The 24,898-nt window shown below is 40.6% G+C and overlaps 1 protein-coding gene and 1 long non-coding RNA gene across 2 annotated transcripts in view; one reads left to right on the top strand and one right to left on the bottom strand.

Moving 5' to 3' along the window:
* Positions 1–3,229: 3,229 nt before the first annotated feature.
* Positions 3,230–9,862, bottom strand: LOC309885175. Its single transcript, XR_014318736.1, has 2 exons — positions 9,730–9,862; positions 3,230–3,591 (listed from the first exon to the last, which is right to left on the bottom strand). It is a non-coding gene; the product is annotated as an uncharacterized lncRNA (long non-coding RNA).
* FOXK2 (forkhead box K2) overlaps positions 9,536–24,898 on the top strand; it is a 46,395-nt gene continuing 31,032 nt past the window's right edge. Inside the window, exon 1 of the mRNA XM_082774830.1 lies at positions 9,536–10,055. Coding sequence (XP_082630956.1) covers positions 9,667–10,055 — 389 coding nt within the window. The 5' untranslated portion in view covers positions 9,536–9,666. The remainder of the gene's footprint in view (positions 10,056–24,898) is intronic.

Below are 24,898 nucleotides of genomic sequence, written 5' to 3'. Positions count from 1 at the left end.
AGATTGTTCAGTTTACAGCAAATATACATGTGAGAATAAGGTACTTGATTTTTCTCCTTTTTTCTTTAGATAGCTTGCAAGAGTCGTAGTCTCTAGCCAGAAAATGATCCTTAAGCAAAGGCTGAAAATGCTGCAGCGAGCGTACATAGCGTTCTTGTAAGCTTTTCATACTGAGAGCGTATCCTTATTACAAGGCTGTCTATTCAGGGTAACTGGAATACAGCTACTGAATGGAGAGGCTGACGTGCGTTTGTAACAGGAGGCCAAGGCTCGCGTTTCAGCAGCACTGCTGACGCAGCTGCTCCGCTCCCCTCCTTTTCCTGGGCATTTATTCTGGGCTCACCATGGCCTCTCCCACTGGCAGCACAATTTCTGAGTCCATGGGGTGAACCGAACAGGGGAACTCATCTGGCTACAAAAAATCACCTTCAAAATGGTGTTGTAATTTTTCTTCATTCCTGTCAGTTTCTTAATCTGGATTGTCACTTAGTCATACAAACATTTGCTGGCACAATGGGAGGTGCTGTAAGGATGGGAACTAGTGGCAAGAACAGGAAATGACACTACCATTGAACTGTTGGCTAAATATTTATCTTTGACATGAAATACCTTTTAATCTTGTAGTCATTCATGAAAGTGTTGAGGATAAAGCCGATCCAGTTACTTAAGCTACTCTGGAATTTTAGAAAAATAGTACTTACTTTCAATGACAAATTGAAAACTTGAACATTAGAAGCAGGATATGAAGATTCTAATTTAAAACTACTTCCAAAGCCTCCAAAAATGCTGCTTTTAAGAACATTCTTTTCTACATTTCCCTGCTTTGCCTCATCCTGTCTTTAAAAGGGAGGGGGGAAAAAAGGGGTTTGGGGATACTTTGTGGACATTTCAAGGTTTCAAATTAACTTGTTCAAAACTGATTACTCTTTGATATTGTTGGCAAGATAAGATGATTTTACTATATAGATCTTTTTTATTGTGTAAAATAGCAAAGGTGACTCCAAAATGCAATGTTGTGCCAATGCATTTAATGGTATAGTGAAACCACGAGTTCTCAAAGAGGGCAAGTTCTCTATTTAAAATTCTCTCCTGGGAATTGAAAAGGCCAAGAATGATGATTAGATAGGAGTGTGTTTCTGTTCGGATGTCTTGTGATTTGTTCTCCTCTCCTGCTTACCTCCATTCCAATCTTGTTGTATTCAGTTACGGTTTCTGTTCCTGTTGAGTCCTGCTTTCCAAACGTTTAACTATTAGTTGTTTTTGCCAACTTCAGACCGCCTGTTGGCTCACAAAGGAGTTAAAATTGACTGATGAATAATAGTACACTGTATGTTTCTGTGATCGTTGTACATGTTTTTCTTCCCCTCTCATGTTCTTATTAAAAGCCTGGCTCAATAATTGCCATAGCTCCTGTATTGAAAAAAATAGCTTTTTGGTCTCTTCTTACAAAAGAAGAAAATGAATGGAGTGATTTTGAACGACATTTACATTTTTAAGCTTGCATAAAGATGGAAAGAATCGCAGGTGTCCAATCTTCAGAGTAAGTTGAAAACATGCATGGAAAATGGTATCTGGATATAATTCAAAACTTACTGCTGGTAATTTTAGGGTATGCTCTTATCTGTATTTTCCTTTTTTTGTTTAATCAAAATGGAGAAATGAACGAATGAGAGCATGCAAATCTTATGACATTACAGAAACACACTTTGATTGTACATGGGCTATTAAAAAGGACAAGAGCCCTAAAAGGCATCTGAGATAATAGGTTAAGGACTGCAGTACTTAAGGGTATTGTCATACTGGCACAAAACAAATTCATACTGCCACCTTCAAAGCATGTCCAACCTGAGACCAGCCTCTTGGGATTAGTGTGAAATTAAAAAATAATAATAAAAAAATTATATTGATCATAATTTCTATTAAAAGCTAGAGGAAGTAAAACACACAACAAAACATAAAAAACCCACTCACCTCATGTTCAATCTGACAAGTCTGTGAATTTGCAACTAAAATCATCACTGGGAATCGCTGTAGGAGTATGTCAAAAAGTAATTTAATTGTTATTTATCTCAGGCAAGATTGCATAATTGTGCTTACATCAGTAATTATTTGATTCCTGCTAATGCCTATTTACTAAATGTGTTTGGGTGTTCATGTTTTTTTTATTTATTTTTTTTTTGAGGGAGGACCTTTATTGAGCAAAATAAAGGTAATTTAATCCAAAAATGGTATTAGTGGTGTAATGAGGAAAAATAGTAATTTGAGACTCATTAGAATAAAGTTAGAAATTCAGTTTAATCCCCGAAGCCTGGCAACACACTAACTGAATCATTGAGTTGCTGGCATCATATTCATTGAACTTTTAAAGTCACCTACCAGCACTGACCAACCGCAAGGAAGTGAAAGCAGTAAGCAGTGTAGGATTTGGGTAGCAGATATTTTTAGGGGCATGTTCTAAAAGTAATAATCTCATAGGGAGGCATGTTTTGCAAAAATATTTTGAATTAGATAAGTTGATAGTGATGTGTAAAAGCTGATTGATTTAAATTTTGAGTTTGTACCCTTGGGAGAGAAGGAAATACTGTGTATGCTTCAGCTGCTCCCTTCTAGTATGACTGCTCTATTTCTAATCTGTTTTCGGTTTAGTTTGTATCTTAGGATCCTGTTAGAAAATTACTAGATTTCTTCCACCATATTTAGGTTCTATGGTTGCTATATTACTGTCTTCAGTAGTAAACTGCAAAAGCTTTGTACTCAGCAAGTTTCAGGTTGCTTCTACCAGTCAGAAGCTGTTAATGCATAAAGCCCCATAGCTCATGCTATATATGCTGTTTGCTATGGAGTTGATGCATGTTACAGTTTTTCCATCCACTGCTGTAGTCTAGCCTCAGACAAGTTTTAAACATATATTTTAAATATTGTTTATTATTCCGTATATATTAAATGCATGTAAGTGCTTCTGTTTACATTAGTGTTCAATAGCTTCTGTTGAGAAACCATTTTTCTCCTGCTGCTTCTTTTTTGGAGCAATGTGTTTATTTTTCTTAGATGCATCTTTGCATCTGACAGAGTTATTAAGTAGCAAGTAAATGAAGGAACTGTAAAAATAAGGGAATTGCTTCACATTTTCCTTCTGTTCAGTTTTGTCCAAACAGGCAATTCCTTTTGGCAATGGGTCTGCTTTGCAGAATGCTGTATAATAAATGTCACAAGAACACTGGTAAGAAACTTCAGATCTGAGTCACGAGGAGGATTGTTTATTTGCTGCTTTGAATAGTCTGTTGCATGGATCCTTTTCAAAGAATGAAATGCAAATAGACCAATATCACCTGATATTAACCACAGACTAATTCAACTAGCAAAATAAACAAATTGGGGTAGAGTAGTTGAGCTTTAGATATTTTCTTGAATGCTCAGAGATGAGAGATTTATTCCTCTGCCTGTTGAAAGACTGTCAGTAATGGGTGGCTTTCCGATCACAGACTCTGGTTAGCTGTTCTCTAACGCACTGTAATGGTCTGACTGCTGAGACTTCATTTTTTTGCTCTCAGTCTTGATATTTCAGTGACTGTATGTTGGGATTCTGAGTATCTGCAGGAGGGAAAAAAAGGATTTTGGTACTGATGTTTTGATAACCATTAAAAACAAACAACAACAACAAAATCTAAGACCAGTCTATGCTGTCTTTTACATGTTACTTTCCATGTTAAGGTGTCTGTGAATCTTGAAAAGATCCCTGCATGTTAGAAATGTTTGCAGTTTGTCCCCTCTGTGATATTTTTGGAGGCTGGTTGAACACCTGATGACTTGTGCAGGACTCAAATATAATCACATCATAAAGTACACACATCATAAAGTTATGTGATGTGGAAGTGCTGGAAGGAGACTGAAGAAGAGTTCAGTTAAAAGTTGAAATTCTTCTATGGTGGTGAATAGATTTCATGGATTGTAATGCTGCTGTTCCTCTAAAACAGAAGTGCCAGCCTTTCTGAGTTTTCATGGCAAGTTATATAATTTTATTCAAATACCTATAGTGGCATATGCATAGCAAATAATCTGAACAATTGGAGCTCTCAAAGAAATAAAAATCAGCAAACACCCTTTCCACAGTGATATTCCAGGACTGATGTATTCTGATAGCAAAAACGGAGAAGTCATTTCAGTCTGAGGTATGTTTTAACAGGTACTGTGAACTGTTGACTTGGAGTTTTACAGCTCCTGATCAAGTGACTAGGTATGTAAAATATACAGTGGCAAAAATGGCAAAATAACGTGAAGAAAAATCAAAAAATTTTGCTTAGTTGCAATTATAATTAATAATAGCTGTGATTCTCAATGTTAAATACGGTAAATGTTGCATCTGGTAAAGGTCAGCTTCTCTGATTATTATTCAAGCCTAGTGGTAAAACCAGTAACCTGTTGGGAAGTGGAGAGTTGCAAAGTAGTGGGGGTTCTGCGCTCCCAGTTAACATGCAGTACTGCTGCTGTGGCTTTTAAAGAAAAAAAAAAAAATCCTGTGGTGTTTTTTAGAGCTGCTGCTTTGTGAATAATTATCCTCTGAGGGTGAACGGGATATTTTAAATTTAGAGCGTTTGTCTGAATTTTGTCGTCTGCCGTTGCTTGCAACAAACCGAGACGTTAAGGTTGTGTACTTTATTTTTTGGTCACCAACAGCATCTTCTCTAACTCCATTGCAGTTTCAGGCGCGTGACCGCCTGCTTCCCAGAACCGCTCGAGGGTGACGGTGTCGCCTCCCAAAACTGCTCGTACAACCCAAGAAAACGTGTTTTAACTTCAGCCGGCAACGGGCTGTGGCGTAACCGTGAAATAATCCTGTCAGAAAACGCCGCTACGCCTCCCTCAGTCCTGCCCGGACCCGTTTTTCTCACAGAACCCTTGGGGCGGTGCCGGGACCGCGCTCCCGGCGCCGCCCACGGCCTCCTAGTGTTTACAAACAGCCGGTGGAGCCGAGCCCTGCTCCGTTCGTCCCGTAAAATCCCCGGCCGGTGAAGCAAAGCCCCCCCCGGTGCCCGGCTCCAAGCTGTCAGAGCCCGGGGCACCGCCGCCATGAGGCGTTGGGGGCGCGGAGCAGGCTGGGTAGCAGGGCGGGAAGCGAGCTTTCCTCACAGGAGATACCCCGCGCCTGAGGGGGGGATTGCACGGGTAGATGCCGGTTGACAGGGCTGTCCTGGCTCTCGAAGCCCTCGTTTCCTTTCCTCCGAGGTCAATAGGATGCTGTAGAGTAGGGAAATGGGGTAGCGGGCAAGGTTAAACATCCAGTTTTGGTCTCCTGTGGTGCGGCGACTCCGCACCCCAAAACCAGACTCTGAAACTAGGGGAGAGACGTTCATCTTGGGGCCATTTCGGATAGAAAAGACCCTTAAGATCAGGCACTTTTAAAAGTGTTACGCTTTCCAGTCTTTTTCTGTTATTACTTAAGTCATGAGATCTGAAAGACTCCTTGGAAGAAAAAGACAAAACTCTTTTGAGGTAAAACGCTATCTTCTATTAGTTCTTAATTTGAGGTAAAACACTATCTTCCCCTTCTGTTCTTAATTTGAGGTAAAACACTATCTTCTATTCTTAGTTTAAGACGTTATCTTCTATTAGTTCTTAATTTGAGGTAAAACGCTCTTTTCTATTAATTCTTAAGTCACTTCAAGAGTTGGCTGGGTTTTTAACATGGGAGCTTCACACCATCCCGATCGTTTGGTATTTTTAACATTTTGCAGTACTTACATGATGCTTTTTTAATACTTACCCTTGACAAAAAAAAAAAAGCGTTTGTGAGAAAACAAGCGAATCACAGCATGAATCCTAATAAGTTTTACACACGTTGTTAAAGTTAAGCATGTAAGGAGTTCAAGTGTGGTTATCAGGATTACTTAAAAATGCGGTCTGCATAGCAGCAGTTTTGAGGCTGTGTTGGAAGGAGTTTTTACTGCTTACTAAGGTCTTCTCACCTAGTAAATAGTAAAAAATGTGTGCTTGGCAGGTGCTGAGGAAGGGGATATAAATACATGAAATCTTTATTCAATTGTGCAGGTTTTAATATTTGAGGTGCTTACCTTGTTAAACTGCACGTGAATGTTATTGAAGAGTGGTTTTGCAAATTTACTTGGTAGGTTTTTGTTTAACAAAAATCAAATCTCACTGAAAGCTTGTGATACTTGCTGTAATAAAAAGATTATGGATAGCCCCTAATGGCTTTTAAAAGCTGTTTAATGCTGCTTGTGTCAAAGTAAGCAATTAAGGTCACTTAATCCATTTGATTATTCATCAAGTTGCTCTGGTAGCATCCCATGTGTTTGGATTGGTGAAAATATGCATCTTGAGAAGGCTGCTTTGTAGCCCTCCATACAGAGCACGTGTGTAATGTGAAAGCTGAGGAAAGAAAACCTCTGTTTATATGACAGTTCACTAGCCCCAAGCACAAGCAGACTGTAAATAGACACCCTTGGGTTGCTACAGCATGGGCTTCAGGAAAAAAAGATCACATCCAATGTAGTCATTTAATGGAAGCTTGCTAATTAAAATAGTATTAATAAATTAGACCTTAATGTTTATACATTCCCGTTAAACTCCAGTCAGATTGTTGTAAGGTTAGAGGATGAAATAAGGTTTGCTGAGTCTCAGTTTCTGTGGTGCAAACACGCTGCTGCATAGTTCAATGTGAACTGGAGAGCATTTGGCCACTTGGTACAGAGGGCCAGGAGTGGCGAAACGCAGAGACTGCTCTGAGAGCTTCGTTTGCTTCAGTGGCAATGGCAGCACCTCAAAAGATTTAATTTTGTTCAGTAGGTTGGAGTCCCAGTTCTGTCCTCAATAGTCAAGGTAACCATAGGGCGGTTGGGGGAGATTGAAGTTTTTTTTGCTAACCCTTAAAGGCGATGGGTAAAAAAAAATGTGTGGAATAATATGCATCTGCTGTACAGCTCTAAGATAAGGACTGGGTTATGTTCACTCAGTGGACTTCTGGGGAGTGTGGTGTCTCAGAACAGCTCAGGAGAATTGCGTGTAGATTGAATGGTTCTTCCACTTCCAACTGCTCCACTCCCTGCCTTATCCAACAGAAAACAGAACTACAAGCGGGCAGGTTGGAATGACCTTAAAACTGATTTTGTATGGTCACAAAGAAAATGACTAAATCTGCACCAGTTTAGAAAAACATTGGCAGAAAGATGTCAACAAGATCTTAAAATGAGTATTACTTTTGACAACAGAATTTGTTGTTTGCTCTACAGTGTTGGAAATAGGAAAGTAAACAGACTTTCTGCTAGACGCTTTCTATCGGGTAGCATACTGATCGTTGGACACTCAAAGTATTTTCAGTGTATATTATAAAACTCTACTTGGCATTCTGTGTTAGCAACTGTTCTCTACCCCGTTCTGTTATGAGAAGCACAGGAACTAATATCAGCTTGTGAGTTTAGGATCGGATGTTATTAATAAATTAACACAAATTAAACAAAGTTGTGATTCGCATAATGGAAAATGTTAAAAGTATCATTAATGCTTCGAAGCTTTGTGGACTGAGCAACCATAAGAGCGGTAGAAAGTGCTGCTGGCCTGATGGGAATCTGCCTGGCTGCTGTCCCAATCGGCCTGTTTCCTCTCTCTGTGGGTGTGGGAGCGTGTTAGGAGATGGAAATCCATCGGTAATGTTCAGCCGCCGTACCCCTCAGGATCCCTCACCAATTGTTAGCAAAGCAGGCACAACATTGCTGTAGTCAGACCACAGCCAAGAGATTTAAAAAAAAACGTTGAGAATCTGGGAGTCATAACTGGCTCTCTGATGCTGTATCTTTTCTGTGCCAAACATATGTTGGTATAGAAGAAACTCTGATTCTAAATAACAAAGTGTGGGCAAGATTTAACTGAAGTTTTCCGTAAAAGAAACCAGCTCTCTAAACGTTGCTATATTTTTCACTGTGTCTGATGTGATAATGCAATCAGATAAATGGACGTAACTGTTCTGGAACTGTATCGTAGTTGTTTATAGCACGTGTTGACACAATCCTAGGAGTAAAAAATAAGGTTTGCCAGACCTTGCAGGTAGCGTGTACGGTGTGCTGTTCTGGCTCATAAATGTAGGATTTCTACGATTAAAGCTCTGTTGGCTCGGACGTGCAAAACCAGAAGTTTGAATTTCAAATTTAGTACTGGGTGTTTGTTAGTGAGTTGATTGGTTTTGACCAGAACATAAGAATGTTTTTAACGATTATTGCCAATACTTGCAGAGCATTTATGTACCACCGAGGAAAGTACTTATGCTTTCTGAATTAATAAATGAATTTCAGTACTGTCCGGGAAACAAACACAACTTAACTGCTTGGAAACCTTGTAAGGCTATCTGGGCTGTTGCGATGAGGAGTGTGCCGTGTATGCATCTGTTTATAGGCATAGATAATTTCTAGCACCCACTTCACTGTTTATAGGCAAAAGTGCTTCTTAATTGTTTTCGTCTCAATCCTGACAGTGCCTGGTCTTTGTAACAGAGGAGCACTGCAGACGTGTTTACAGGGTTTTGGTCAGGTACGCTGTTCCTGATGCAGGTGCTACATTTGGGTGAGCACAACTAATGCCTTCCGTTTGGGAACCTGTAATATTCTGAAGCAGAAATGCTGATGTGGGTTCTTGATCGCTTTTTCCTATTTTCTGACACTTCTCTCTTCGATGTACTCTGACCCTCAGTGAGGAATCGGTTACAGCGATTGGAGGTCCAATTCTGTTTTGTCACGTCAGATCGCTTGCTTACTTCTCATGCCCTAGTTCTTAGAGAAAACTAGGGCTGAGTCAGGTGTACGCGCAAATAGACTGTCTCGCCTGAAACTTTTAAATTCAAAGCACTGCACTTGTATGATGTGGATGTCATAGATGCGGAGTTGCCTCTAGCATCACCCCCCTTCTCAAAAGGCTGTCAAATCCCTGTGGTGCGCAAAACCTTATTAATTTTTTTTTTTCCGTGATTATTTGAGGCTGACGGGGGCAGTTCCAGCACACGGCTTCCCAGGTGCAGCGTGGCTGGGTGCCCCCCCCGCCTGCCTTCCCGGGGTCGGGCTGCTTTCCCCCGCAGCAGCCAGCCCCCGGCATGTGTCGCCCGCCCGACCTCGAGCTGCGGGCGGGGCCAGCGGCCTCCCGCAGGTGCCCCCGGCCCCGGGAGGAGGGCAGGGGCTGCGGGGGGCAGCCGGCAGCCCGCGGCCCCGGCGGGCAGAGCGAGCGCGCCCCGCCCGGCCCCGCCTCGCCTCCCGGCCCCGTTCTGCCCCGGCGCGGGGGCGCTGCCCGCTGCCGGCTCCGCTCCGGGCTCGGGGCTCCGCTCCGCGTTTTGCCGCCCTCCCCCGCGCTCCCGGCCCCCGCCAGCCGAACGTGCAGCGCGGCTCCGTCCTCAGCGCCGCTCCTCATTGGCCGCTCCGCCATAGCCCCATGGGCGTGCGGGCCGCCCATTGGCCCGGCGCCGCCGTCAATCAGCGGGCGGCGGAGTGCGTCAGGGCGGGCGGGGGGGGGGAGGGGGAGGAGGAGGAGGAGGAGGGGGGAGCGGCGGCCCCTTCCCTGCCTGTGGCTGGCGGCGGCTGCGGCTGCGGGGCCGGTGCGGGCGGAGGGGCGCAGCGCAGGGCGGCCTCGCTGCCTCGCGGCCTCCCGGCCTCGCTCCCTCCCTCGCTCGCTAAGATGGCGGCGGCGGCGGCAGCGGCGGCGGCCGTGGCGCGGCTGGAGGGCCGGGAGTTCGAGTACCTGATGAAGAAGCGCTCGGTGACCATCGGCCGCAACTCGTCGCAGGGCTCGGTGGACGTGAGCATGGGCCACTCCAGCTTCATCTCCCGCCGCCACCTGGAGATCTTCACCGCCGCGCCCCCGCCGCCGCCACCGCCGCCGCCGCCGGCCGGCTCCGACGGGCCGCCGCCTCCTGCGCCTCAGGGCGACCCCGCGGCTGCTGCCGCTGCTACCGGCGGCGGCGGCGGCGGGGGGGACTTCTACCTGCGCTGCCTCGGCAAGAACGGCGTCTTCGTGGACGGCGTCTTCCAGAGGCGGGGAGCGCCGCCGCTGCAGCTGCCCCGAGTGTGAGTACACCGGGGCCGGGCCTGCCCCCGCCCGGCCGCGCTGCCCCGTGCTCGCCCCGGGTGTCGCGGCGGGGTGCTGCCCCCCCAGCTTGTCGCCGTTCGGCAGCCGCACGGGGGGTGACAGCCGGGGGACAGCGTCGCCGTGCCGGCCGCCTCCTAGGCCTCCTTCCCCGCCGCCCCTGCTCCCCTTGCGGCACCAGGGTAGCAGCCCCTCGGCCGCGTCCTCCCCGCCGTGTGCCCGCTCCGCCGCCCCCCGTGCTTGGCCCTCCGGGCCGCTGCAAAGCCGGGGAGCCTGGGGCTGGCGGCTGACAAACGGTGACCCTGCTCCAGCGCCCTGTCTTGCACGGAGCTGGTGTGAGTTTGGGAGCAAAGCTGTCTGCAGCAGTGCTCGGAGGTATTGTAATGAGCAAACAGAACTGGATACACCCTTGAGTATTGTTTACGTGCTTCAAAGGGAACCAGTCAAGTGGTTATCCGCATATCTGGGATTTTTGAATTGAGGATTGGTGCTGAGTAAACCTTGTGACACCCTCGGTGCTTTTACTGAATGTAGAGGGTTTATTTTTTTTAGGGGGGGGGATTGCCTACAGATTTTTTGTGGTGGTTTTTGCTCTTTGTCGGATTGTACCAGTGATTTTTTTTTAATGACTAAACTGAATCATCCATGTGAAATACTTTCGCTAGTGCTAGTGTTTTAAGACCTGTTTCCGTATGTGACAGTAAATGCATCAGGAGGCTTTAAACGGTAATACATTCCTTTGCCATTAGCAAATATTAACTGTCCTTGCAAAATAATTTTCTAGAAGAGTACGTGAGGCCTACCTACCGTGGTTAAGGCTATGTTGAGCTGTAAATAAGTGATCTGTGTTCTGAGGAGTCTCGTGGGAAGAGTGAAAGTGTTTTGACTCAGAATAATTTTAGGTAGCTTGACTAAGAAGTACCTAAAAGGTTATGAGGTTTAGCTTTACAAAGCACGTGCCATTGGTGACACATTCTTAACGTCTTATAAGTTTTTAAACTTTCTTTAGGGCTTTGATGGTTTATATTTTCCACTTTGACGTCTTTTGCGTTAGTTTCCCCATCTTGTTTATCTGTAAAAAATCAAATTGTCTTACCTTTCTGCTTTCTAGGAAGTGCTCATTCTGAAAGGCTTTAACAGTGCCAGTATGTGTGGAGTTGTATAATCATGAATACAGTTGGATGACTTGTTTGACCTTTAACTGTAACTTCTATTTTTGCTTTCTGCTTTTTAATATTAATAATCATTTGGCATGTGGTTAGTCTATATTTTAATCTAAAGCATTTATGAAATACAGATCAAATACTTCCTTCTTTATAAACAGTTTGGTGCAATACACTAATTGTAAGTAAGTCATTGTGCATTACATATGTTGATTACAGTCTAGAATTAGTTTGAGTAATTTAGTCAGTAGCATTCTGTTAAATGCTTAATTCCTCAGGAAAAAATTAGCGCTGCTTCATGCTGTCCATGTAATTGTTGTCTTGTAATTTATTTTTTTCTGTCAGTGTTGTCTTTTTAAGGGAAAGATAATACTGAAGGATTTTTTTGGTGTCAGTTTTTTAATGAACAATGATGAAAACTTCTCTGCAGTTAAATTTTTTTTTTTCATGAGTGTACGTAGGTGGTGCTTACAGAAACTACACTTACTTGAAACTTAGTGTGCTCAGTGATTACACCATTTGTTAGACTGCACGCTTGTAGCTTTCTGTTTCAAGATCTGTAAGCTGGTTAAAGTAGTTATCTCCTTACAAAATATAGGTGTGATCTTCCAATAAGTCATGTAAATAAAAGGTGGCATACCTTCAGTCCTGGCTAGAAACAATGGAGCAGTGTGTGCACCAAATGTACTCAGATTTCTTTAGTCAACAAGCATGGGGACGAGTTTTAGCTTGAAGGGCAGGCACATTCAACAGGGTCATAGTTAAATCAGTGGTTAAGCTCAAATGCTGCTTTATTATTTTTTTTAAAAATACAGAACTTCATCAGAGAAGTCTTACTGGTGTTGTATAGGGAAATAGTAGTTTCATTATTTACAAAGTCTTTTTTTTTTTTTTTTTTTTTTTTTTTTAGCATAGACGTCTTCAGACAAATTCAAAGCAGACGTTATCTGCTTATGGCAAGTCATTACTGTGAATTGCTGATGACTAATAACGTTGTAGCTGTGTTCTTGAGTTTCATTGTAGATTTAACTGGTCACACTGAAGATGATCTCCTGGATTTTAAGAATCAAACTTAGTTACTGTGTAATATACGCATTAACTGACACCTGAAACGTGACTGGAAGGAAAGCAGTTTTGGTGCAAGTTGAAGATTGATGATTGCTAACCTCCAGCTCAAGTAATCACTAGATCTATTTTTGGTGGTGGTGGTTAATCCTTCAGCGTTGCCAGTAATATGCTTTGCCTATGACTACGCAATCACTTGAATTTTATTTTCTTTAATGGCAGGTGAGGTTAGAACAAAAAAACACAGAGTGGCCTGTTCTTTCTATTGGTTTTGAAGCAATCTTGGAAACTAAGAATGAAGCATCCATCTCTGTCACTAATAAATAGTGACTTACAGATGACTCCAAGTGAAATATTGTTACAGACATGAACTGTCTTATTTAATTGTCCCTAATATTTACATGTGATTCATGTCTTCTTGGCCTTTTTTGATTTCAGCACAGTGTTTAAACATGATTGCATTAATAATGTTACTGAACTTCCTGTTTTTGGAAGGGAAAAGCAGAAATACAACTCTAGTCTCCTGCAAACCACACGTTTTAAACATCTGGGGAAATTAAGTTATTAGAGTCTGCTTATACGTGCTCTAATAAAGGCATCTTTCTTTCTACAAATAAAAGTGCCAGTAACACAGAATTACTGCGCATTAAGATAACTGTTTTGGTCTCTATTTTTAATGTTTCCCTGGAAGCCTCACTCACAGTTCAAGCATTTCAGTTATCAAGCAGGAGGTAATATCAGTGGGAAGTGTGTTTTTGTTTTTCTGATTCTTGACAGACTCACATTCGTCCTTGTGTGTATACAAACCAGCTGTCATCTTGTTAGATGATTAAAATGGACGCTAGGGAAAAAATAGCCATTTTTTTGTTCGTGTCCAGTAAGTAGCTCTCCCGTCAAGGTCATAATGCACAGAGGCATGGGATTGAATAAGTGTTAGAACTGCATGTTAAATGCACACAAATCTGAGCAATTCAGTTAAGTCTCTTGCAGCTACCTTTAAGATCCATGGACTGTCACTGCTGCAGCTTATAAAGTCCATGTTTCTTAATTGTTTTCATTTGATGCTTGTCAAGTTTCCCCTGACTTCAGTAAAAGCATTTTAGGATATATCGCTAGATAAATAATAACATTGATGCTTGACTTTTGAGGTACTTGTTTTGAAAAATACCTTTTATGTTGGGCACTGCAGCTGTTGGTGACAGAGCTCTTGTATACAGCTTTTGGAGAGGCAGGATTGCAGACAGATGTAACTGTACAGCTGGAGAAAAACAGACTGACTTTTGGGTACAGCTTAGCTCTGAAAAAGGATTGTTGTGTGTGTTGTTCCACCCCCCACCCCCTTTTTTTCTTTCATGTTACAGTCAGTGGCTTGGATGTACTTTGCATGGTAGCATTTAAATTCACAAAGATCCTGACATTTTAGGCCTGACTGTTCAAAGACAGAGTGTGTTCATTTGGACAAAGACATATTTTGTAGATTAATGATTATTTTTGGCTTTGGTCTTGTGGAAGTAGATTTGGGAATCATAAGACAAGATACCACTAGCACTGGAGCAGTATCTAAGGCAGAGCAAAGATGCATCCAGTCTGTTACCTGTCTTGAAGAGTGGCCAGCCGTAGATGCCTAGGGACGAGTATAAAAAATTGACAAAATTAAATAGTTATGCTTCTCTTGTTTATTCTTTTGGATCCCAGTTAGGTTTGATTTCTTTCTGAGTTCAAATCATTTAATGTTTACATTTTTTTTAATGACTTGCTCTTTTCCCCCCCTTCCCCCTCCCCAAATCTCTTTAAACTTCTTACATCCACATCACTTTCAGCAGTGAGTTCCACAGCTTAATTTGGAGCCTGTGATGATCTTTTTTGCTGAGCTTTTTGAGCTTTACACCTGGTAATTTCATTTGATACAACTGAAGTTAGATCTTTTATAATAAGAAACTGCAAATAATTGTCCTATTCTGTCATTCATTTTATAGACTTCTTTATTGTTTACTGAGTATAGGAGCTCTTATACTAAACCATGTTGAGTGCATCTCACTTTAGCTTAACACCTATTGACTAATCCTAAGGCAGGTCTCTATGGCTGAAAACTAAAAAGACATCTGTTTGTGTACTAGTGCTTTTCCCCTTAGTGTACAAAGGGCCAAATCAATATTTTTAGTTTGGTGTTGTGGTCTGGAACTACAAAGTGCTTTTTAAGTAGTAGAAGCTTTCCTGGTGATGGAAGCCAGTAGATTCTGAACAAGGATCGAGTATATTCACTAAGTAAACTCTTCAGGAAGATTTTTTGTGTTCAGCATTACACATGCAGGATACTGCAACAGATTGTAAAGAACCTCTAATATATCAGTGTGCTTTTTTAATTTTTGGCGGTTGCTTAAATTATATGCAGAGATGTGATTGCTATATGCATTGTGGTTGCACACATGCTCAATGAAAATTTTTTGCTGGAAGCAGTTCAGGTTTGGCTTACCAGTTGAGAGGAAAGGACTGTAGTATCTCCTTAGATAGTGCTAGCTGCTCTTTTAGGAAGAACGTTGTATGCTTTTTGTTTTGTTTTGTTTTTGGCTTGAGCTTGGTTCATGTTTTAAAGAATTGCTTTATGAATTTAAGTGTTAGGAAATCAAACAACACTTTTTTTCCCCCAAGGAATATAGTTGTAAGGATAGATCAATTACCTCAGGATTGGCACCTGCTTTTTCCCTTTTTTGATAACACTTCTGATAGATACAGTTGCTTGTAAGGAAGACAGCTGGCTGAATTGTTTGTGAGACCTTCTGATTGATTCAGGTTTAGATGAGTATGAAGGAGTTCCGTACTGGAATTAAAACTATGAATTACTTAGAGGTTATCTCACAGCAAAGAACTAAAATATTGGACTTGGCTGTGACTTAGAAATTGGACTCCAGAAACTTTTTTTTTTTTTTTTTTACTTTCTGTAGCACACACTGTCCCATGGCATAAGAAATAATAATCTTAACTGGCTTATGTTTATAGATCTTTTTTTGGCTACTTTAAGATTCTCAAATGTCAAGCTCTGTGGCAGTAGTGTTCTCACTGTAACCGGATCTGATTGAAAGGAATGTAGGAGGAAGAAGGTAGAACGTGTACCATTTGAAATGAAAATAGAGATGAGTATGAAGTTTCTGTAGTCATCATTTGTGTAACAGTTGTTTCTGTCATCTCATTTTTTTTCACGTTTCTCTCTCAGCTGAACACACCTTATGAGTGAAATGGCTTTTGTTACTGAGACAATGCTACAAATTGTCAGACACCAGTCCAGTAGCTGAGGTACAATTCACAGGTTTGGATTTGGATTAAGTTGCACTTGCCTTGCGTTTTCTGTTGGTATGATTGATATGCAGAATTGAGTACGGACATCTTGTATACAGTTCTACTGATCTTAGGAATGTTACATGAAATAATATAAGCCAGGAAATCACCGTACAAATTGGTGGCTTCCCTCTCGTTGCTTTCGAGTTCTGACGGAAGCATAATTAGTGTCGTTGTGGTGTAACGGTGTAAAGTAAGGATTAAAACTGTCTGTTCTATTAATCTGTAGTTGAAAATGAGTTTTGAGATTCTTACCTTCAGTTACATTAATGAGGCAAGAGCTGTGTAAATTAAACCATTCTTTGCTCTGTACTAATTAAATACAATCCTGTTTGTCTGTTATGAAATACCCAAGTTTTGAGCAGGGAGAGACAACTTCTGCTATCAGATGAGTATAAGGAAAGTAAGGTAATGTTTCACCCTTGCTTTTCAAAATGAATGTATGTGATTAATTTGCTTATAATCAGGAAATGACATTGTCTTGTAAATATTAGTCCTTCATGAAGGTACATGTGTTTTAGTGAATGATTCTGCTGTGGAGGAATTCTGCTGCTGTTTGTTTTTTTCCCAAGCATATGTAATTCTCACGCACTGAGCGAAGAATTTTTTGTCACAGTCATGCCTAAAGTATTCCAAGTAAGATGACTGTGCATCTGATTTACTGTATTTTTCTGTAAATACAGCAGTACCCTCAAGACCCCTTAAGCCCCATTATCTTATGTAAAATTATGTACAACACTTGGAAAAATCAAATATAATTTCAAAGAACATTGCAGTTTTGTCATGTAGCAGTGTGAAGTCGTGTGTTTTGCAGAATATGATGAATTTTCACAACAGACTTGAGTTCACTAATAAGCTAGTGTCCTCCATGGAACTTCATACTGAAATACTGGGAAGGTGGTGGTTGTGTGTACTGTCTTGCTTATTTTCACGATAAAAAGTTGATGTGTAGTGACATTTGTTTCCTGCGACTTCCTGCCTTTAAGGAATTTTTTGACCTAGATAAAGCAGTTGGGAGGGGAGGAACCGTATTTACTCTGCAGCTATTCCACACTGGATGGCAAGAAAATAAAAATTATATTCTTCTGTTAAGATTTCATCAACGTTACCATCTTGTTGAAGGGTGCTGGGGCTTTACTAGGTTACTCGAAATCTACTTTTGTGATAGATATTTTTTAATAGGGATAAAGAATGTCTCTCAGTGATCGGAGTCTGTGTTTCTTTGCGTTTGTTTGTGTGGTTGTGCTACAGCTATTGATTGTGCTTGGGCAGTGTTCTGTACTTCCTCACCAGTACTGCAAATTGTAAACTTTTACAAAGGAGCATCTTTGTGTGCTGTAGAGCTGAGTATTTGTGGAAATAAAATTTTTAACATTCAAAAGCTTCAGTATTCAATAAACAAAACTTTATGCAAACGTATCACCTTTTTGTGTGTCCATGTGCATCAAATACAATGAAAAACATGAGCAAATTGACATAATTGTGTCCATGCTAAACTCCAAGTATTCTGGCTAACTTCAGCGAGACAGCTCACATGAGTAATGATGCACGTGCAATACAACATTTTTAGAGTAAAAGCTGTAAGTTTAAAAAACAAATCAAACCAGAGACATGTCATTATCAAAGCTTTATGACGTACAACAAAATATAAAGTCGACTGGAATTACATTTTAAGTAGTGTTAATTTAAGGTTTTACATTAAAAATTAAGGAAGGGACTTGCAGCTGGACCCCTTCTGGAAGCAGAGATGACTTCAGCATCGGATCAGATGGCTCAGCACCTTGTCCATTTGAGCTCTGAGCATCTCCAGGGCTGGGAAATGGTTAACAATGAGGTGGTAGTTATGCGAAACATTTCATTTTGAAAAAATATTTTCCAAGCAGAATTCTGGGAATACACAGGTTTGCTAGCATAATGTAAAACTTCATGCAAAGTCATGAAAACACTATTTGGTCACTATTTGATGTTTCTACTTGATACTTTCATTGGTGATCTGAAGTAAATGCAACTGCTGATAAAAACATTTACAGATATTTATGATGATGGTAAGTCACAAATAATGAAGGCAAAAAAATGGACTTGTGCAATCCATTAAAAAGAAGTAAAGAAAGAGAAAACGCATCTGAAAAGATACACAGGCCAGATCTGCAGGATAGGAAGCTAGTCTGAAAAGTAGAAGCAGAGTGCATTTACAAGTCCTGACTGAAGAGAAATTGTTTGATGCTTATCATGAGATGTGTCAGAGCAGAGTGATGTGATGACTCTGTAGAAATAAGGGAGCTGCAGCATGGAGCAGTGATTGATGGTGGAGCTTCTGGGGTTCTGAACCAAAACTGGTATCGAAGAATCTTGGAAAACTGTAAGGTTTTAGCGGGGGCAACTGCATAAAGGAATTGAAGGCTCAAGGATATACCAAGCAGTGAGGGACTTAAGGAGGTCAGTATGTTTGCCTTCTCAAAAAGGAGCGCAAGATGGTGTGATACCTATCCGTTTATGGGGAGGAATTAGACTACTGAAAGTCTTGCTAATGGATCAGCACAGGATGAAACCCCAGAGGGTGTAAACTGAAGTCTCAAGGTTTGAACTAAGCACATATTTTTAGCAGTGCTGGAATACAGCTTAGAGGAGGGATTGAATCTCCATTTCACCACCTTCTGCTGATCAAAAGTAGAATCTTTTGGGAAAAGTTGCTTTAGTCAATAATAGTGATGATGATACACCTTTCTGTAGTCACACCTGATGTCTGGGTGCAGTATAGGTATGGCTGGATGAAATTTAATGCCCTGGGGCTAGACAATGTACAAGTAGGTGAAGCTTCTTAGCTCTTCAGGCTTTACTTTGTCTAAAAGTCCTTTCTTAATACTCTTCCACTGGGTAAAGCAAGAGGCTTTTTTATTATGTGTTAACAAGGAGTCACTACTTTTTTTTTTTTTTTTTTCTTCTAATTAAAATTGCTTCTAAAGCATCAAATATCTAGTTGGGCATTTATTTATTTGCACTTGCCAGCAGTATTGTTACATGCAAATGATTTTGATGTTTATATTCATCATCATTGTAGTCTTCATATGGGAGTACACCATAAAAGTAGTTTTCTTGTAATATCCAGGGATTCTCTGAAAAATGTTCTTCCTCAAGTAAATCTTAGATAATAGATCATGGGGTGTAAGCCTCCTAGTTCTTGCGTTGGTAAGACAGGTTAGCAAGTAGTAGAAAAAGAGTTTACACATTCTTTTGAAATTAAATTCAGGTTTTCTAAATCACTAAGAGGAATATGTAGTTTTGGTTCAACTGGCACATTGATAGAAGTTGCTTTTAAATTCTGCTTTTTACAGACATTACAATATGGGAGCAGATAATTTGCCGAACCTTTTCCTTCTTGAAACCTCTTAAATGGGGATAACAGATATCCCCCTCAGCAATGCAGGAATGAGTATATGCTGCTTGGAACTTCAGCTTACTGACAAAACAAAGGTTTGTTGTTGTTGTATTTAACTTGTGTTTTTAAAATTACATGTGTGTTTGTTAAAAAAAAAAAACAAAAAAAAAAACAGCTTATTTGTGCTTGGAAATAGAGTAAGTGATATAAAGTGCTGAGGTTTTAGATAAATAATTACATATTCTGACTGCAACAGCTGAGAGAAATAGTTTAGCTTTCACAGAAACATCAGTTTCCTCAAAAAAAATATATATATATATATGAAATGCTGGTGTCTTAACACTGTGGACACCACTGCATGATACATTGTTGTACAACGTGGAAGGTAAAAGTTTGATTATGAAGGTACAAACACATAATTATCTGTTCTGTTTTGTTTTTTAAGGCTGAGAATTAAGTTAAGGACTACAAAGACGTCTAGCCTCTGTCTTAATGAGAGTACTGTATAAACCTCCATACGTGGACAAAGATGACTCTAGCATTTTACATTGTGTTATGGGCATATTTGGGGTGTTCTAGCCCAAATATAACGTGAGCAGACGAGGAGTGTACACACAGGCTGTATACCTTAACTTAGCTAAGTAGGCGGGTGTGTTGATTACAAGTGTGGTAAACACAAAGAAAGTAGTTGGAAAGTATGAGTGATGGAAGCTGACTGTTAAAGAAAAGATTTCCCTCCTTAGGTGCTATCCTCTGTTCCAGTCTTGATAGGGGGGTGAAGAAGGCCTCTGTCGCGCTGAAGGGAGATGGGCTTAGAGAATGAGATGAAAAAGCATAAGGTTTAGACAACAGAAGGGTAAATGTACTTGTGCAGAATTCTGCCAAAAATGCTGTAAGAATGGTAAAGAGGAGGATTTTAGCATTGTGCTACGTACAGATTAGAAAACTGGAAGATGAGAATTCAGTTACTACATGGGGAGGATCAGGATGTTTGGTCAACATGTTTTGCACTAGGCAATGGACAGGAGAGTATTCATGGGGTTTGGAGTTACGCAAGGAGAACTGGAGTGGTTTGCTGGCAGGCTTGAGAAAGGATTGGACAAAGTTGAAGATCACCTCAAGTTTAAGAGCTGTGATTGAGAGGTAATATAGTTATCATTACAGAAAGTAATGAGGCGCTGACATTGATGTTTAATTTGGCTAATGCGGTGATTCAGAAGAATCTTGGGTCTGACTGCTAAAAAGACGGGCAGAGCTGTCGTGAGCATCTGAGCTAACCTGGCGTTCCGCTTGCGGAGAAGGAGCACAGGGGAGGGGAAGGTCTTGCTTTCTGCATTGCTCCCACCTGCAGGTTGTGCTGCCTTCAAATCACATCAGATGCTCCAAAAGCCACCGGCATCTGCTTTTTTTGGGTATTCTGGGGAGTTTTCTGTTGCATTGAAGTGGCTGATGGGAAAGGTCTGACAAGCAGTGGAGCTGGCATGAAGTATGTGGTGGGCTTGAACAGTATTCATTTGGCTTGCTGTGTCTCGTGGAGTCATATATAAAGGAATTGCTTTCTTAAGAGCTGTTATGCTTTATGAAGTAAAAATGGAAATGAAAGGAGGATCCAAAACAGTGTAAGAGAAGACCAGGCAAGTTCTTCTGAGATTATATATTTTGATAGAGGGGTATGCAAAGTATTTGTTTTTGTTTTAAGTGAAAAATAAAAAAGCAAATCTAAATAGCCTGCATGTTGAGCTGACTCAGTTGTGTCATACCTTTTGGCTAATACATGCTTTCTGGCCCTTTTTTCAATCTCTGCATAAATGTAAATACATAGAGAAGACCACTAGAGAAAAAAAAAAAAAGCACAAATTCCTTGGCTATGGATTATTTCACAGCAGAGGGACAGCACTGACGTATAGTCCTCATTCCATATGCTAAATCATCATGTCTCTAATTTAAAGGTCATCAGTACGGCTGGCAGTCTAAGTTACATTGCAGGACTGGGGAAGACATGAGTTGTAGAGATTGAACATTAAGGATATAGTAGAGATAAAGGACCCTTAAGTTTGTTTTTGTTTTTTTATTTCTTTGTGGAAAACCTTACCTCAGAAAATGGATTTCTCTGCATTTAAGACAGGTGACTGACTAGAGTTTGTGCAGCGTTCTATTATCTGTCTGAAAGAAGAAACGAATGTGAAAAAAATTCTAAAACCCTTCTGTTTTTTAAATGTCCCTTATTGCAGAGGTCACATGTATCCTTTGCACTTTGTCAGGAAATATGTGAATCTGCTGCAGTTGACTCTGTAGGTAGGTGTGATGGGGATTTCCTGTGTTGGCTTTTGAGGTTCTATTTAATACCTGCTTGATAGGAGGTAGAAATATCTCAAAAAAAAAAAATAAATTTTTTTTTTTTTTTTTTTTTTTTTTTTTTTTTGAAGAGAGCTTTTTCTTTCCATTCTTTATGCAAGATAAGTAGCCAAGAAATCAGTTCAGTTGATCCAGCCTTCCAAAACAACTTTAGTGGGCTTGAAAGTAGCTGTGCATTTGTTCTCTGTTCTGACTTCTCACTGTCACTCTGAGACTTGCTTCAGAGGAGACATGGTGAAATGTTTAAGAAAACAAACAAACAAAAAAAAACAAACAATAATTTAGAAGGGGATCAGATTATAGCAATTTTTTTTTTTCATTTACAGTACATTAGCCAGTGGACTTGGGTGCTGACGAAAGTCAGTAGGAGTGAATTGCATAAATTATCATCAATCCAAGTACTGTTTATAACTTCCACGCATCTAAGTGTTAAATAACATTGAGCAAAGGCACGTTAAAGGAAGCAAGTTATTTCCTTTCCCTAGACGGTGTGAATAGGCTGGGTGTGGCTGGGTTAGGCTCAGATAAGTGTTCGGGTAGGTGTTGGGCCTGACCCGTCTTACACGGCCATCCATTGATCCACTTGTTCTGGGGCAGTCACCAACTGAAGTCCTTTCTGCTGCATGTGGTGGGAGGCCTGACCCAGGGTGCTCCTCTATCAGGTCAAGGGGGTTAAGGGCTTTGGTCCTCTCTGCCCTTTCATCTTAGTGAATGTATTCATTTTCTTGGTAGTATTTAAGGGTTACAAGCCAAACTGAACTGGTCTGCTGTTCAGATGGTATGGAAACATCGGTTTGCAGAGTTTGCAATCTATTCTTAAGTAACTTTATTAAAATGACTAGATTGGGTAACAAGATTCTCACAGAATGATGAAATTCATCCTCATACAGTCCAACTTCCAGTGATACTATCAGGAGTTCAAGCACAGCCTTTTTCCTGGCAGCACATTTGTGACTACATCACTGAGTTGAAGGCTACATGCAGTAGTTTAAGGTGGTTACCCTTTGCGCTGAATGTGGGTTCCAGAATGAATGCAGCAGTGAATTCCGTGTTCAGGGTGAGCTCCACAGTTTGTGGTTGGTGAGAGGCTTATTCATTTAGCTTTCTAGATATTGATAATCGCTGTAAACATTTTGGACCTGGAAACCACAGTGTGTATGTCAGTTGAAATGTTCAGATGACAGGCACATTTAGCAACACAGGAAAGAGATGCAATAGGTAAAAACCACAGTAGAACTTCAGTTGTTTATCTTCTTGAATTGAAATTCAAGCCTTTGTTTTTAAAATGTTTTCCTTGCACTGGTCTGTCCATAAAGCTGAGAAATGCAACAAGTCTGTATTATTAGCAAATTCCAGAACTGTTAACAGTGCTCAAGTGCCTTGTGGAACCCTAGCAAGACAAAATTACTTACAGTAACTGGTACAAAGCTGTATCGTTTCTTGGCTGTTTCATCATTTAGTTCTTGACTAGCTGCATCTCTGCTTTTTTCTACCCTTCCTGAAGGACTCTTGGCCTCTGAGGATTGCTGGTGTTTGAGCAGGATATGCAGAATGACTTCAAAAATTCTTGTGAGTGGTTAAGCAGAGGATTGGGGTGAGATGGAACAGTGAGCAGCAAGCTGACAACAAAACAGGCTTTTCTGGAACTGTTTCATTTGTAGCATGTCTTCTTTGCTCGCATACCCAATTCTATTAATGTCCAGGATTCTTGTAACAGAACTTGCTTCCTTATAACTCAAAAAAATGCCAGGATTCTGTTAGAATTTCTTTTAAAAGTAATTTCAGTAGCTATTTACCAGTTTGAATCTTTTTTTTTCTGTAAGCTGAAGTGCTGTTTCTTCATAGTCAATTGTCCTTCACTGTGTAAGGATATAGGGAATATTACCTGTTTCAGAGAAAAAAATTTGGCAATTATTAAAGGTTAAAAGAACTAGTCCAAAGGTGAAATAGGAAAACTCATTCATGGTTAGGAGGAGAATTCAGATCCTCTCACCTGTCTCAGTGTTTTAAAGGCGTAAGTTAAATCTTGATCATAAATTCTTTTCAGAATTTTAAATTTCCTTCATGAATTTTGGCCTGTTATGAATAGCTTTTACTGTCTGCTGCAGTACAGGCAGCCAGGGCAATCATCTGCAAGCACACCCTAGTACACAAATGTTTACTTTTCTGTCAGTAGTGAAATAACCCTGGCTGTTTTATGGTGTGGTTATTCTGAGGTTGGAAGATTGTCGAGCCTGGAAGAGATCACGAACCCCAGCTTGCAACTTAGCTATAAATAAGTTTGGTCTGCTGTGGGTTAGTAAGTACCCAAGATTCTTATGTGAGGTTGTTAGCTATTATCTAGAGTTATCACAAAGAGGGGTGTTTTAAAATCATTTTTAAAAAGCAGCATGCAGACCATGTTAATAATAATTATAAAAGAAATGTGACTGTAAATATTTCAGTCCTCAGTTAGAAGGGTTAAATATTAAAGATCTAAAACTTTTGAAGTTTGGGTTTAATATTTTGAAGTTCTCTTGGCTTAGGAGCTGATGAAAACATATGTAATGTTTGTGTACACGTTTGTGTTAGCTGTAATGTAGCTGAGAAGTGGGCCATAAAATAATCTAACTTCATCTGAAAAGCTTAAAAACATGGTTATATTGAATATGAAATAATGATAATGTGAGATGGTGTGATTTTTGACTACTTGGAGAAATACCACGATAGTGGAAAGGGAAAAGAGACCAAGGAAAGTGTTTCAATGGAATCAAAAGCAGTGCTTTAATCAGAAATGTTGGTTGTGGGAATTAGGCTTTTCTACAGTTTTTGAAATTAAAAAAAAAAAAAAAAAAGCTTCAGTTATAGCAATAAACACGGGAAATGGCAGTGTAGAAATGTGTTGCCCACGTCTCTTTTTGTTGAGGGGGAACTTGAGAAGGTAGGATGTGTTTTTGGTAATTTTCATAACACTTGCTTTGATTCCACATCTCTCGTATTGAAATGTGTCTAACAGTTTATCTGCCTTATCTCCAAGGTAAACTATTGTCTGCAATTTTTTTTTTCTTTATGAAAGAACATCTGATATTAGTAGAGTTAGGTAATCTTGTTCTTCCAGTTATATTTCTTATCTTGAAGGTCTGAGTAGTTTAGGGTTAATTACTTGCCGATAAATATAGGTAAGCACCAGTGGGGCTGGCTGCCTGTTGCGGTGACATTGCACTTTGACGTGGAGCTCCCTGGGCTCCGATTAAGGAAGTGTTGGCTACTGTGAATGTGTTACACTAATGCGATTTTGTCCTACTTACGACTGTTTTGTTGTTGTGGTAGCTGCTTGTTCAAGCTTTTCATGAGGGATTTAAAGAAGAGAATATATATGACCGCCCGGTGTTTTTATAGGGACTGTTTATGGCAAATTATTGGCTGAGGATGTACTGATCGTGTCTGATACAGAGAGAGCAAGAAGTTGGGCTGATAAAGTCCTTCACTGAGTGAAGGAGACTTTTATTTTTAAACACAACATGTCCTCAGATACTTGTATTGTGATGGTTCA

This window comes from Aythya marila, assembly GCF_965140915.1.
Source record: "Aythya marila genome assembly, chromosome: 18".
Lineage (NCBI taxonomy): Eukaryota > Metazoa > Chordata > Aves > Anseriformes > Anatidae > Aythya > Aythya marila.
This window is presented reverse-complemented; position numbering and strand designations above follow the sequence as displayed.